Source organism: Capra hircus, chromosome 10, assembly GCF_001704415.2.
Source record: "Capra hircus breed San Clemente chromosome 10, ASM170441v1, whole genome shotgun sequence".
In the NCBI taxonomy this organism is placed as follows: domain Eukaryota; kingdom Metazoa; phylum Chordata; class Mammalia; order Artiodactyla; family Bovidae; genus Capra; species Capra hircus.
Genome location: NC_030817.1, coordinates 93,318,317 through 93,334,417, shown reverse-complemented (window position 1 = coordinate 93,334,417; position 16,101 = coordinate 93,318,317). Strand labels below are relative to the sequence as shown.

General features: G+C 42.3%; 1 protein-coding gene across 1 annotated transcript in view; it reads left to right on the top strand.

The window, feature by feature from the left end:
* Positions 1-16,101, top strand: part of IQGAP2 (IQ motif containing GTPase activating protein 2) — a 309,091-nt gene that overhangs the window by 269,335 nt on the left and 23,655 nt on the right. Inside the window, exons 23-28 of the mRNA XM_005685061.3 lie at positions 2,013-2,176; positions 4,479-4,703; positions 6,063-6,203; positions 6,550-6,634; positions 7,205-7,437; positions 9,933-10,065. Of these exons, the coding sequence (XP_005685118.3) occupies positions 2,013-2,176; positions 4,479-4,703; positions 6,063-6,203; positions 6,550-6,634; positions 7,205-7,437; positions 9,933-10,065 (981 nt within the window). The remainder of the gene's footprint in view (positions 1-2,012; positions 2,177-4,478; positions 4,704-6,062; positions 6,204-6,549; positions 6,635-7,204; positions 7,438-9,932; positions 10,066-16,101) is intronic.

The following is a 16,101-nucleotide window of genomic DNA, read 5'->3' as shown; positions in this document are numbered from 1 at the left end:
TTTTCCGATGTTGAATTTTGGCAGAATTTGTGACATTTAGGAAGGTGAAAATTTAGTCATTCACCTAAAGATCCCCTGGAGGAGGGGATGGCAACCCACTCCAGCACTCTTGCCTGGAGAATCCCCATGGACAGAGGAGCCTGGCGGGCTGCAGTCCCTGGGGTTGCAAAGAGTCGGACACGACTGAGCGACTTGGCACGCACACGCGCACACACACTAAGATTTGTATAATTTACGCTGCTGTGTAAATGGAGGCTCACTAATGGAAATGAGAAAAAGCACTGGAACATGTTTAGGATAATTCCACAAGTTTTATTCCCTAAACTATCCAAAATGGATACAGCCATAGCGTGACCATTCTGTTGTATCGATTGAAGTGTCAAAACACCATGATTTTTCTTTACCTTTTCTTCTCTCTGCTGTGGAGACAGTAACCTAAGACTAATGAGGAAACTAGAGAGAAGCAAATGGGATGGGCCTTTCACCTCTGGAAATACTTAGGCAGAACAGCAGGCCAACTAGTCCAGGTTTTGCTGTGGGCTTGTCTCTTCAGTGTGAGCTTAAATGTAAAGTTCTTAGGTCATCTGAGAGGAGTGAGGAGTGGGCTTCTTCAGCTGTAACTTTCCTTTCGTAAAAGCCCATATCTTATATGGGAAAAGAATCACCCCAGAACTCTCAGCAAGTTCTCCTGAGCGCCTTATTTATAACATTTCAGCCAGTCATTACAAGCTTGAGAATAAATCTAAGTAGTAAGCTGAACTAGAATTCGGGTTTTCTTAAAAATTTTACAGCTGAACTTCTTGAGAATATTAAATACTGGTTTCCCATGTGTTTCTTTTACATGAAATACAAAAGCAAAGGACAGTTTTCTTTTCTCACTGAAAGGAAGATGAAGAGTAAGACTTGCGCATTTCTCTGTCACTTTAATTTTCTTTTCTTCTAACCTCCATCTGATTAGTGTAATGCCTCCAGAAAAACCACATCACCACAAAGTCTGGCGCTATAGCTCTTGAACTCCATCTTCAGCTGAGCTCCTTGTCAATTTTTTTTTTTTTAATTCTTGTCGATCTTTAAAACTCATCCATCTTTTTTTTTCTTATCAGTTTCTTCTGGCATTTTCCCCATGACCTACCCTGAACTACACCCTTCGGCCTCTTGGCCTCGCTCTTCCTTTCTCATGCTTTGTAAAACATGGCCGGGCTTCCCTGGGGGCTCAGTGGTACAGAATTTGCCTGCTGATGCAGGAGACACAGGTTCCATCCCTGGTCCATGAGGATCCTCCAAGCCACAGAGCAGCTAAGCCCATGTGCCAAAGCTACAGAGCCTTCACTCTGGAGCCCGTGCTCTGCAAGGAAAGAAGCTACCACACTGCAAAGCCCGTGCCCTGGAACTAACAGTAGCCCCCGCTGCTTACCGCAGCTGGAGAAGGCCCGCACGCAGCAACACAGGCCCCGCCCAGCCACAGATCAAAGGATCTGTAAGATAAAAAGAAGTCATTTAGAAAACATAAAATATTTGTTAAACCATCACGGCCATCCCACTGTCTGTCTTACATCCTTTGCGTTTGCTTTCTAGTCTCAGAATATAGACTGTGTTGATTCATTCACCGGTCCTTCTAAGACAGTCTCTGTAGCTCAGCCCTTGATCCATTCTTGCCAGTCTCTTCAGATAGCTCAGCCACCCTCTCTCTCTTCTTTGTCTCTACAATGAATATTAATATTTATATTAATGCCTTCAAATGGTGAACAGTGAAACGTATTCATAATGCAATTATACTCCATAAAATATAATATGATATAGTATAGAAAATTTAAATCCTACCATAACTTTCTATTATAACTTCCTATAGTAGTGTTATTAGCTGCTACCTGTCTTAATATGAGCCAGAAATTCTTCTGTGTGCCTCATACATAAGAATTCATTAAAGAGTAAAGAACTGGGTACTCCTCTCTGCTTTCATAATATAGTAACATACAGTCTTGGGGGGGGTGTGTTTCGTCTTCTCTCTTTAGACCAATCCTTCATACCTGGCTAAGCTGATTTTCCAGATGCCACAGAACAAGTCAACTAAATTTATGGATACTGTTATTTTTACCCTGTACAATTATGCTTCCAATCAGCGAGAAGAATATCTACTCCTCAAGCTTTTTAAAACCGCTCTGGAGGAAGAAATAGCGTACGTATATATGTAAAAATACCAGTACGTTTTGTTAGTGGTGGATTTCTCTGATTTACTAACATGAGAGCTCACTCATTGGAAAAGACCCTGATGCTGGGAAAGATTGAAGGCGAAAAGAGAAGAGGGTGGCAGAGGATGAGATGGTTGGATGGAATCACCGACTCAATAGACATCCATGGATTTGAGCAAACTCCCGGAGATAGTGGACAGGGAAGCCTGGCGTCCTGCAGTCTGTGGGGTCACAAAGAGTCGGACATGACTTGGTGACTGGACAACAATTAGAAGTTATTTATACGTGTTAAAATGTATCAAATTTCTTAAGACATTTCTACGTCATAGATATATTAAAGTACAACTTTCTCCTTTTCTAGTGCTGAATTAACTTTTGATTTTGCGAGTGTACAAAGCTTTCTAAAGTCAGTGAGAGGGAATTCCCTGGTGGTCCAGTGGTTAGGACTTTGTGCTCCCACTGCCAAGGGCCTGGGTTCAACCCCTGATCAGGGAACTAAAATCCCACAAGCCATGCTGTGTGGCCAAAAAAAAAAAGAGAAAAAGAGAAAAAAGTCAGTGGGAAAAATTAACTTCATTAAAATGACGTGAGTAATAAAACCATAATCAGAGGAGGATAATGATCTCTGCTAAATAGTCTTTCCATCTTTTGGAACTTAAGCTGCTTTTTACCAATTTATTTTCTGACTTAGTTTATATTTAAAATATGTAGTTTACTGTAAAGAATGGGGGAGGGGGGAACACCCCGTAAGAAATACCTTTAGCTTTCCTTCCTTCTGGATGCCTTAAGCAGTGCTAATCTCATGGGTCTCCAGAGCTCTTAGCCAGGCCCCTCTGCCCACAGGGTGTCTATAAGGCATCAGGAGAAACAGCAATGCTATGCAGTAGAACAAGATAAGGACTAAATGAATGACGTGAACAGTGTCAGAGGGATGGAAAGAAAAGTTCCAATTAGGTCAACTGAAAGAGATTTTATGAAAGAGAAAGGAGTTGACCCAAAACCTTGAAGACTATCTACAGTTTTTATAAAAAGAAATGCAAGAGGGAAGTAAAGCACCACAGTGAAAGAAACAGCATGGGCCAAGGGGCAAGAGAGAAAGTAGATGAGGGACATCCCTGGGGGTCCAGTGGTTAAGACTCTGCATTTTCACTGCCTAGGGCTTGGGTTCGATTCCTGGTGAGGGAACTAAGATCCTGCAAGCTGCACAGCAAGGCCAAAAATGAAAAATAAAGGAAGTAGATTAGTTTCGCCAAGAGGTAACTTAAATCAGTGACCACCAGGACATGAGGGTTGGGCCAGATCATCGGAGACACTTGAGCAGAGGCCCAAGTGCAGAAGCTCTTGTTACTCTTGTTTTTGACATGACCACATGGAGTTTTTAGATTGATCTCCCACCTGCGTATGAACGGGATGAATTGGAGCTACACGGTTCAGGGAAGTGGGGGAGTGAGAAGGAAAAAGGCACAGCTTAGATTTTCAGCACGCTGAGTCTAAGTTTTAGGTGTAGAACATGTGGACGAAACTACCCAGCAGAATATTAGAAACTCAAGACTAACTCCCAGGAGAGAGGTGGGGAGCATCACACCCGTACACCGCCACCCAGTATTATCATTATTAGTATAGGTCCGCTTTCAGTTCATCCCTGCCTTCTAGATTGGAATTCAAGTTGACAAATTACTTGTAGATTCTTAACTTTCTCGAATAAGAAACTCATCATATACCTGAAACTTAACACAACGTTGTAAATCACCTCTACTCCAACAAAAAATTTTGACTCATCTTACAAACGCTAGCTTTTTCTTCTTTCTTTAATTGTGGGAGTGGTAGATTCTGGGAACCAGTTTATTTAATGGACACTCAGGCTTCCAGTGACTCCTGACAAAGCAGAGTTAGGAGTTGCATTGTAGATCCTACTCTGCAGGTCCTGTTTACCCTGCAGACCTTCGGCCGGATGCTTCAGGCACGTTGTCTGGTGATGACGGCAGATAGAATGGTCATACTTAGTGTGAAAGCTTTACTCTGACTTCCTGGAGATTTCAGACTCAGGTTGTAATACCCAAGACAGCATGTCACCCAAAGGTCTCCTTAGACTCAGGTGTGCTCACCAAATAGAGATGGGAGATAGCTTCCTTTTAAATCACACTGCCTTTGATTGTCAACGGGCTAAAATACAGCCCCCTTCCTCCCCACCCCCATCCCCTGTCCAAAGCCCTTGTCTGTCAGAATATGCACTGCTTGAAACTCAGTTCACAGAAGTGAGCCACTTGGTGTGGTTTGGACTGTTTTCAGATCCAAGGTGGACCAGGTCCAGGACATAGTCACTGGGAACCCTACAGTCATCAAGATGGTCGTCAGCTTCAACAGAGGTGCCCGGGGGCAGAACACGCTGCGCCAGCTCCTGGCTCCGGTGGTGAAAGAGATCATTGATGACAAGTCCCTGATCATCAACACGAGCCCCGTCGAGGTGTACAAGGCCTGGGTGAACCAACTGGAAACGCAGACTGGAGAAGCCAGGTAGCGAAGCCAGGGCGAGGCTGGTCTTCAGCACGGTTTTATCACTCCTATGTGTATACTTATACACACTCTTAAACACGGTTAAAAGACAAAATCTACTGTACAAAAAATTACTTTTCAATCCACGATTTATTACCTCTCTTTAATATCTCCAGGCAGGCAACATTCTTCGACTCCTGCTCATCTTAGTGGTACGTTTTATTTTCAGATTTCAGTACCAGTTGATGCCCAAAGCCACAATTTCTATAGTTCTCTCTCTTGGTTTTTCCTTGTATGTTCCTAAACCTGGACCTTGAAATGGTATACAATTTCTCTTCACTCAGTAATACCTACTTTTCTACAGTTACCAAATACATAACTTGAACATATAAGCATTAATTAGCCAGGTGGGATTGGCTTGTTTTAGGTAGTATCAGTAGATCTAAGCAATCCCAGGTTTTTATTTCCTGAAAAAAAGGGCATGTTGTAAATTTCATTAGGATATGCACAGAGAATTATATAGGTGGTTGTCACAGCATTGTTTGTAATTGCCAAAGTTAGGGAGAGTCAAAATATTTAGCTTTGGGGAATCTGTTAAATAAATGTATAACACATAATGGAGCAGTAACTAACTATTGGGAATGGTGGTACAGAAATATATTTGTTGGCCTGGGGAAAACGTTCACCATATCGTTTTTGGTTGTAGCTTGATACAGTAACTCATTTTCTATGTAAAGAAAATACATGCATTTATAGACACACACACACACACACGAAGAATCTATATGGGATGTGTATAAACATGAACTGCCTTATACACCCGTACACACGTGTGCAGAGGACCTAGAAAGTTAAGATAGGAAAAGTAGCTGTCTCTGGGTCAGTACTATTTCCCTGCTGGCTTATAGGCAACTTTTTCTGTAAAGACATACTGCTCTTGGAGTGGGATGGGGGAAGGGGAGGGCAGCTCAAGAGGGAGGGGATATATATAATTAGGACTGATTCACATTGCTGTGCAGCAGAAACCAAGGCAACATTGTCAAGCAATTTTCTACCACTTAGAAAGGAGCGTACTGCTCGTTATGATTAAAAAGAGAGAGAGTTAGCTGGGTCCACCTCTCCTGGGTCTGCTTCTTGTTCTGGAAGAGTGCAGATGGAGCTCCTGGGGTCACCGCCATGCACTAGCCGCTGAGGGTTCCCTGCAGGCATGTGGGGTCTTCCCGCCCCTCCCTCCCCCCGGCAAGCGAGCATTTTGTCATTGGAGCCGGTGGGCGAACCCCGATTCACCATACAAAGCTTGACTGGAGAACCAAAGGGGCAAGGATACAAATGCTTCTGCCTAGGCCCCCAATTAATGAGAAGCCCTTGTTGTGGTTTCAGCAACCTGCCCTACGATGTGACCACGGAGCAAGCGCTGACGTACCCGGAAGTGAGAGCCAAACTGGAGGCCTCCATCGAGCACCTGAGAAGAGTCACCGACCAAGTCCTGACTTCCATCATCTCCTCCCTCGATCTGCTGCCGTAAGTCCTACACGTGGCAGCTTTCCCTTTCATTGCCGGAAGTTCTTGAAACGCCGTATAAAATAGACCCCAGTAGCAAAGACGGGTTTCCCTCTTACCATCTTCACGACTTTGGAAGTTTGCCTACCTGCGCGTTTTCAATTCATAGCTTCTGGGAAGAGGGAACGATAGAAAACAGTCCTCAGTTACGATCGTCTGTGGCAGTCCTGTGATTCCGTCACCATCTCATTTTGTGTTTTAATTTTATGGAAGCTGCTCGGCTTTAGTTGACGGGAACAATTGCAATGCGTTTCTTCCTCACTTCGCCTTTCCCATTATTTTCTTTTGTCATCTGTTTTCCATGTAGTTATGGATTGAGGTATATAGCCAAAGTACTGAAGAATTCGATCCATGAGAAATTTCCTGATGCAACAGAAGATGAGCTATTAAAGGTAGATTTTTCAAGGGTAATCTCACCATAGCTTCTCTTGGGGGTAGGAGCCAAAATTACTCACACACCATTTTGTGAAGAAGGCTTTCCCCTTGTGTGGCTGTTTATAATCAGCTGCAAGTCTTCTACTTCTAATGACTCTCAGGATTATTAACTATCATGAGGTTAATTGGGAGCTCTCAAACGTTATCAAGATTCTTTATTTTAGAAAATTTGGGTGGCAATAGTATATTTTCACCAAAAATAAGTTTGTTAACTTTACTTGTAATGTGTGGTTATAGTCACTACCTTTACTTAACTCCTTGTTAGGATTCAGATCAGAAAATGATTTGCTATCTTGGGAAATGTCGATTCATATTAACTTTAAAAAAACCCACCACCACCACCTCCAGGGACTTCGCTTGGCGGTCCAGTGGTTAGGACTCCAAGATCTCACTGCCAAGGGTCCAGGTTCAATCCCTGGTCAGGGAACTACAATATCCCGCAGCCATGAGACCACAAAACAAAACAAAAACACTCCAAACTTGAGTTTTCTCTCTCAAAAATAGTCTCGTCCTCTGCCTCCCTCCAGATTGTTGGGAACCTCCTGTACTACCGGTACATGAACCCAGCCATCGTCGCCCCAGACGGCTTTGATATCATCGACATGACAGCCGGAGGCCAGATCAATTCCGACCAGAGGAGAAACTTGGGGTCCGTGGCCAAGGTCCTGCAGCATGCAGCCTCCAACAAGCTCTTCGAAGGAGAAAACGAGCACCTCTCCTCTATGAACAGTTATTTATCCGAGACGTATCAGGAGTTCAGGTAAAAGGGGTCATTACCTTGGGAGAAGCTTGCAAGGCGGTGGACGGGAGTAATGTGTATTCTGTGCCCAGAGCTGAGGTTGGGAGTGAGGGCAGGAACCCCAGGGGGCTGCTTACATTTTTTTTTTCTTTTTTAATTATAAATTGTGTTAAATTTTCTCCTGAGCATAAACCTCTTTTTTTTTATAAAGCCTTTTTAATTTTCATTTTATTTAGTCATTTATGTTTCTGGCCACACTACACAGCATACAGGATCTTAGTTCCTCAACCAGGGGTTGAACCTGTACCCCCTGCCTTGAAAGGGGCAGAGTCTTACCCACTGGACCACCAGGAAAGTCCCTACTTGCATTTCTTGTGCTGGTTGTCACCGTGAGAGAGAGGAAGCAGGGAAGATCAGGCCAAGTTCCCTCCGTCTGGTGTTCCCGATCCTACCCCTATACGCAGTGCCCCTGTTACATTGAGTCATCCCCATATGTATGATTTGTGCTTTGGACAAAAAGAAATATTTAATCATCTTGGTATGTTTAGGCTTGTGTGTGCTCACTCAGTCTTGTCCGATTCTTTGTGACCCTTTGGACTGTAGCCCGCCAGGCTCCTCTGTCCATGGGATTTTTCCAGGCAAGAATACTGGAGTGAGTTGCCATTTCCTTCTCCAGGGAATCTTTCCAACCCAGGGATCGAACCCCTGGCTCCTGCATTGCAGGAGGATTTTTTTTACTGCTGAACCACTGGGGAAGCCCCCTAGGCTTGGAGTACTTAGAATTAAAAAAAGAATCAAAATAGCTACCTTCTACTTTTTTGAACTTGGAAAAAGGATTATGTTTTGTCTATTCAGGAAAACTTGCCTTATCTGCACCAAACAATGATAGGAAACTGAGCATTTGGTTTTGACAGGTGGGAAAAATCCAGCTGTTACGCTTGTTGAGGATTGTGTGTGAATGTGTCCTGCGCTCACACATCTCTGAAATACACATATGAGACAGTTCTATTGATCATACGCTCTCCAAGTTCTATCACTGATGATTCCATGGGACGTGGGAGGAGGCGCGAGTCTCGGAGGCTCGTTTGCTCGCTCAGAAGCTCTCCAAGGAAGCACACTCCTCTTGGCATTCGTTTTCTCCTTTCTGTCAGTCAGTCATACAAGTGTGACATCCATGGAGCCCCAACTTGGAAAATGATAATTTTCTATTCCTCAGTTTCCCTCTAGATTAGTGATTTATCTGCTGACAGAGGTAGTTCATGAGCATTCATCTCTGTTTGGAATTTTTGGCCTCTCGTGAAGAAATTCCCCCCAGTCCTCTTATTATGAGAAACCTTGATTTTTCTCACACTGCTAATTTTAGATATCCTCACTGACTAAAAAAGTAACATCCATTTCTTGCGAATCTTTAGCTGCTCTTTTGTACTTGCTTTTTTGTTTATTCCTACTAAACACCAATGTTTCCAACTCTTCTTCACTGAAAAGAAAAATCCAAAAGTCTCCTTTCATCTCCTAAATTCATCTTGTTTTTTTTGGTTTTTTTTTCTCTTCCACTTATATTCATCCTTTGTGTCCCTTAGCAACCATGAAAGACGATCGGCAAGGGCGCACAGGGAGGCAGCTGCCCGTGGCAGCTCCCCGGGCCTTGGGGCGGGAAGGCAGGGCTCTTTCCGGTGGACAAGTCTTGGGTGCCCTTACGAGATACACCAAGGATACTTCAGGCATAGGAAACACACACTTATAGGCTAAAATACCTGCTCTACCTGTGCTAAGAATCCCTCCTAAGCCATTATCGCAGCACAACTGGCTTTTCTGCATCTCTTGATTGAAATTTATGGTAGCTTAAAATGGCAGACTTTTGAACAGTCTGAGGACTGGAGGGCAGGGCGTTGCATGTAGCTGTGTGCCTGGTCTTAACAGCCTTACAACTGTGGTCTAGATCAATTAAGAGCAGAGTAGGCTTTCCTTGCATTTTTGTCAAATTGGTAACAAACTCTGAAAGGCTGTTGAAGGCGCAGAAATTTGTGCCGATTAAAGTAGCAAATTTGATGTTACTAAAAAAAGTAGCATCATTTCTTATAATTCCTTATCTTCTCTTAGAACCTCTTTTGACTCCCTTTTTTTCTTTTAATTAATTGCTTAACTGTTTTGGGGTTATTTTCTCTAAAAAGACTTGATTCTTAGAGAAGTTCAGTCTTGACACTTTTGTTTAGATTTCAGGGGGCATTTTTTAAATCATATTTTTTAAATGACATTCCCTTAGTTTGATTGACGGACTGGGTCCATCACAAGGCCTGAGGCCTAACTGCTCTGTCTGTCCCTGTTTGAGGAGCTGGGTGCAATACCCAGAAACATGGACTCGGCTTCGCCGTCTAGAGTCAGCCCAGAAGGTGCTAGATTAGGTCCTGCACTAAGTGCAGGAAAACGCAAAGCCCTCCCCATCACTGAAGAGCTCACCATTTTGATAAAACTTATTCACAAATTTGACTTTAAAAATTTTTCTTTCCTTTTTTTAGGAAATATTTCAAAGAAGCATGTAATGTCCCTGAACCAGAAGAAAAGTTTAATATGGATAAATACACAGATGTGGTGACAGTCAGCAAGCCAGTCATTTATATTTCAATTGAAGAAATCATCAACACACATTCAGTAAGTGAGGCTGGAGGAGGGTCTCAGCAGTGGACCCGGGGTTCAGGCATCAGTCTTGAGAATGTTTAGTTTCTGCAGAGAGTTACTGTGAGCATGCGCTCCTGCTCGTGTTCTTAATCCTAAAAAACACACTATTTATTCCCGGCCCCTTATACACTGATGAACCTCCTCTTCCCGAAAAAGAAAAGTTCACTTTTGACATGATACGTTTACTCCCTGATTCTTACTTAGGAAAACTCCTTCTCCCGGAAAGGAACGTTTACTCCTTCCATGATCCATCTACAGTCAGATGGTGAAGGGCTTAAGCCCTGAGCAGGGGCAGTCCTGGTATTTTCTCCACCCACGAAGGCCATACTGCCTGAACCCCATGGTCAGTCTCTTCCCGTTTCGGGAATTCGCTTTGCTATTCTAGCAATTTTTCTGGAAAAATAAGAATGTTCCCTCTCTTCTAAGGTTTGGACATAAAGAGAGAGGGAATAAACAGGCTGCTGTAGGTTGGGGAAAGAAGACTCCCACCCCCCACCTCCAACAACAGCCACCTACAAAGAATCTCTTCTGTTGTCCTAGAAAACCCCATTTCTTAGAAGCAAGCAATTTCAGTCAGTGCTCTGTCAGGGTGCCTCCCTCCTGTTCACACAGAGACATCACCGTCAACCATAAGCCTGTATGAGGTGCATTTTAGGGGCAGGGCAGTTTTCTCAGTATTGTGAGGTTCTTTGTTTAAGACCAAGCAGAACTTATTCTGAAGCAGCTAGGGTCTTAAAACATAATCTTTCCAAGAACAGTTCTGGAAATGGCTATGCTAAGCTAATACTAGAAATCCTTGCAAGACCTACAAAATCAGAACCTGCGTTCTAACCAGACCCCAGGTGACTCAGACACAGACTATAAAGGTCAGGAAGCCCCAGAGGTGGTTAAGGATACACCCAGCATCCGATTATACACACAACTGGGGAAAAGCACAACAAAGACACGTCTCTAAAAGGTCTTGCCCCATCCCCACCAAACCAAATATACTAACGAGCGGCAAAAATTGGCTGCCCCAAATTTCACTCTTTATTATCAAACTCTTCTAAGTAACCAAAGTTTACATATGGGTTGGAAAGAAAGATTGGATCTACTTTTGATCTCCCCCTTTCAGGGCTGGGACAGGGAACCTTCCTTGAATTCCGCAGCAAGCTCTCCATCAGTATTTTGAGTGACCCTAACAGTTCTGAAAGACCAGCTGAGGGACTGAGTGGGTTGATTAAATAAAGAGGCTGTACTTGTTTTCCCTATATATAAACACCCCAAGTCAGCCAGCAGACATGTCCAGTAATACACCATTTACGAAAATAATTTCCTAACAAACAGATTGACTCATTCATATTTGGACCTCGACCCATTTGTCTATTTCAGTGGTAAATTATTCATCTCAAAAAAAAGTCCACATGTTGACTACATGTATGCTCAGGACAATAGCCATATGGGGGGAAAGGGCGATTCTTTCCCAAGGATAGCAGAGAGAGAACGTTACTGTAATTCATTTAGACTGTTACTCTTTAATGAGAAATAATCTGTTCCTTTTGTTAACAAGAATTAAAAACAGAATCCAATCCGAGGAAACAAGGCTTGTAACTGATTTGGAATTCCTTTCTGTGTGTGGTTGGAAGCAGATGTAATAATGTGGGAAAATGTAACTGCGGGGAAGACGGTCCTTGTTTACCCTCTGTCTCCAGGCAGGAGACTCGGGCATGGCAGCCACATGATGGGCCAGACCTTTGGCCACATGCTCGCCCCTCGTGCCCTAAGGAACATATAGAACCTCAAAATTAGCTCTTGAAGGAGACATTTCCAGGTTTTTTTATGTTCTGTAATTATCAGAATAGAGAGTAGAAGGTGGCTGCTAAATCGTCCCTTCCAGAGACAGCAGCCAAATCCGCTGTCCCCTCTCTTGAGAGAACAAGAATATAAATTGATTTGACCCACCTTGCTTTGTTTATTCTTGTCTTTGACTTACCTCCCCCACCGCCCCGCTAAACATCCACTGTACCACCCTTCCAGATTTCACCATGTCTTTCTATCATCTCTAGTATTCATATAGCATCTTTCTTTAAACCTAACCATAGCAGAAAGACTAGCATGCCTTGCAGTGGACAGAAACTTTAAAAGTAAATAATGTAATGAAAACACAATAATTGAACATAGTTGCTTCCTGGAAGCTATGCACCTGAGGCTTCTTCTCCCTTTCTTCAAAACCCAATTTGTAAGTATTAGGGAATGTTACGGAAAATGCGACACTGAACAGATAACTCTCTCCTTTGCTAATCTTCACAATTAAAACAGAGTGGACGGACTTCCCTGGTGGCCCAGTGGTTAAGAATATAGGCTTCCGCTCCAGGGGGCACAGGCTTGATCAATCCTTGGTTGGGGAACTAAGATCCCACATCACCAAAAGCAAAGTATATGTATAATTCTTTAAAAGAGAGAGAGAGAGTAGAAAGGGGAACTTCCCACATGGTCCAGTGGCTAAGACTCTGCCTACCAGTGCAGGGGACGCTTCAGTCTCTGGTCCAGGAGGATTCTACATGCTTCAGGGCAGCTAGGCCCGCACAGCACCACCACTGAAGCCCGTGCCCCTGGAGCCTGGACTCCGCAACCGGAGAAGCCGCTGCAGTGGGAAGTTCGCACCACAGCTAGAGAAAGCCTGTGTACGGCAAAGACCACCGAGCACAGCCATCAGTAAATAAATAAATCTTTCAAAATATATACATATAAAACTCCTAGAAGAAAACAGAGGAGTAAATCTTTGCAGCCTTGGATAGGCACTGATTTCTTAGATATGACACCAAATATATAAGCCACGAAAAGAGAAAAGACACCCAGACAAAAAAGACATAAACTGGACCTCCTCTAAGTCAGAAACTTTTATGCAGTAAACATTTGCCATCAGGAAATTGAGAAGACAACCAAGATGGGAGAAAATAATTGCAGATAGTATATCTGTCAAAGAACTTGTATCCAGAATGTATGAAGAAAACCTACAACTCAATGAGGAGATAAATAATCCGATTTTAAAATGGACCACTGAAAATAAAAATGGACAGCTGTGTCTCAAATGACACAATGAACATGGTGAAAAGGCAACCAACAGAATGGGAGAAAACCTTGCAAATCACGTTGTCTGATTTAAAGTTAATATCCAGAATATGTAAACCAGTCCCACAATCGAAGAGCAACAGAAAGCAACCCAAGTCTAAAGTGGACTAGAGACTTGAATCGATGTTTTTCCAAAGAAGACAGATGACTGACAAGCACATGAAGATGTTCAGCATCAGTCATGTCTACGGAAATACAGATCAAAACTGCAGTGATTTTTGCCTCATTGTATAACAGAGACAGCCAATGAATCTGTCATTTGACTTGGGGGAAAAAACAACAACACACAAGATACCACCGTACACCCGGTATGGTGGCTACTATTAATATAAAAACAAAAACTGGAAAATATATTAGCAAAGATATAGAAAAATTAGAACCCTGTTATACTATCAGTGGGAATGTTAAATGGTACAGCTGCTGTAGAAAACAATGTGATCGTTTCTCAAAAAAGTTAAGAACATATTCAGTTCTGGGTATATAGTCAAAAAGCAAAGTCAAAGACACTGTACCCTCCCGTTCATTGCAGCATTGTACAGTCGCTGAAAGGTGGAACCAAGTGTCCATTTATAAACAACGTGGTGTAGAAAAAATGTGATACAGACATACAACAGAATTTTATCCAGCCTTGAGTAGGAAGGAAATTCTGATGTTGCAGCGTAATAAACCTTGAGGATGTTACGCCAAGTGAAGTAAGCCAGATGGAAAAAGGCAAATACTGTATCATTCCTCTTTATACAAGATACCTGGAGTAGTCAAATTCAGAGACAGAAAAGCGGAGTGGTGGACTGGGAAGCTGTTGAATGGATATGGTTTCAGTTTTGCAAGATTAAAGAGTTACATAGATTGGAGACACATTAATGTACTTAAGACTACTGAACTGTACACTTAAAAATGATTAAGATGGCAGATTTTGTGATCTGTATTTTACTATAATTAGAAAAAGATAAAAATAATTTTTTAAACAGGCAAATCATCTGAATAGAGATTTCTTCAAGGAAGATATACAGGCGTCCTAAACACATGAAAGCTCAATGTCACGCTTGCATACTTAGCTGCTCAGTCGTGTCCACTCTTTGTGACCCCGTGGACTGGGGCCCACCAGGCTCCTCTGTCCATGGGGTTTTCCAGGCAAGGGTACTGGACAGGGTTGCCGTTTTTTACTCCGGGAGGTCTTCCTGACCCAGGGATCGAACTCTTGTCTCCTGTATCTCCTGCACTGGCAAGTGGGTTCTTGACCACTGAGCCACCTGGGAGCCCAGGCGTGTGCTAACCATATCGCAGTAAAGCTGCTGAAAAGGAGATTAAAGATGGAAAAGACTAATTTTATCATATGATTCAGATTTTTGTTTTGTTAAGATAGTTACTCAAAACAACTGAAATATTTCCTATCACCAGGGGTACAGGTCTCATATTTTGAAAACATTGTTTTAATTCAATTCTAAATGAAAACAAAAGCAAATGTGTTGTCCTGGATGCTGCTGTTCCTCCAGAGTTCTTATTTCCTCTAAGACCTGGCGAACACCCAGCAGTGTTACCATTGATCCTTTTTTTTCTATTGAATTCTGAAAGGAAGAACCAGCTGGTACATCTGAGTCTCAGATGTATGGGCATCTCTGCCATCCCCACCCATGAAAGATCATTAATGCCAGACAGATTAAAATATCTAATAGTGCAGAAACTAGTCACAAAAGCCCACATATTATATGATTACATATATATATATTTATATATATATTATATATGCATATAAAAGGCCCAGAAGAGGAAAATCTGTGGAAACAAGGTTATTTTCAGATGACTGCTGAAAGATACAGAGTTTCTTTGGACAAGGGGTAAATGCTAAAAATGCTCTAAAATTGGTGTGATAATGGTTGCACAACTCTATGAAATATACTAATAAATGTTGAATTATACACTTTAAATGGGTAGATTGTATGGTATGTGAATTATATCTTAATAAGTTTATTACTAAACATCTCCAAAAAATAAAATAGCTAGTAGTGCTGATTTTTAAAAATATAGCTATAGTTTTATTAGGAGATACAGAAATGCCCTTGCAGTTTGCTACCATGTAAGGCAAGAGACTTCTGCATTATTTTAGATTCTTTTCCCCCAGCTTTGACTTTTTTTTCTCTGTTTTATTGGAGTGTAGTTGATTTGCAATGTTATGTTAGTTTCAGGTATACAGCAAAGGTGATTCAGAATATATATGTATATATATTATGTGTGTATATGTGTGTGTGTAAATAGGAAAAGGAATACGCCAAGGCTGTATATTGTCACCCTGCTTATTTAACCTATATGCAGAGTATATCATGAGAAACGCTGGACTGGAAGAAACACAAGCTGGAATCAAGATTGCCGGGAGAAATATCAATAACCTCAGATATGCAGATGACACCACCCTTATGGCAGAATGTCAAGAGGAACTAAAAAGCCTCTTGAAAGTGAAAGAGGAGAGTGAAAAAGTTGGCTTAAAGCTCAACATTCAGAAAACGAAGATCATGGCATCCGGTCCCATCACTTCATGGGAAACAGACAGGGGAACAATGGCTGACTTTATTTTGGGGGGCTGCAAAATCATTGCAGATGGTGATTGCAGCCATGAAATTAAAAGACACTTACTCCTTGGAAGGAAAGTTATGACCAACCTAGACAGCATATTTGAAAGCAGAGATATTACTTTGCCAACAAAGGTCCGTCTAGTCAAGGCTATGGTTTTCCACTGGTCATGTATGGATGTGAGAGTTGGACTATAAAGAAAGCTGAGCACCGAAGAATTGATGCTTTTGAACTGTGGCGTTGGAGAAGACTTTTGAGAGTCCCTTGGACTGCAAGGAGATCCAACTAGTCCATCCTAAAGGAGATCAGTCCTGGGTGTTTGTTGGAAGGACA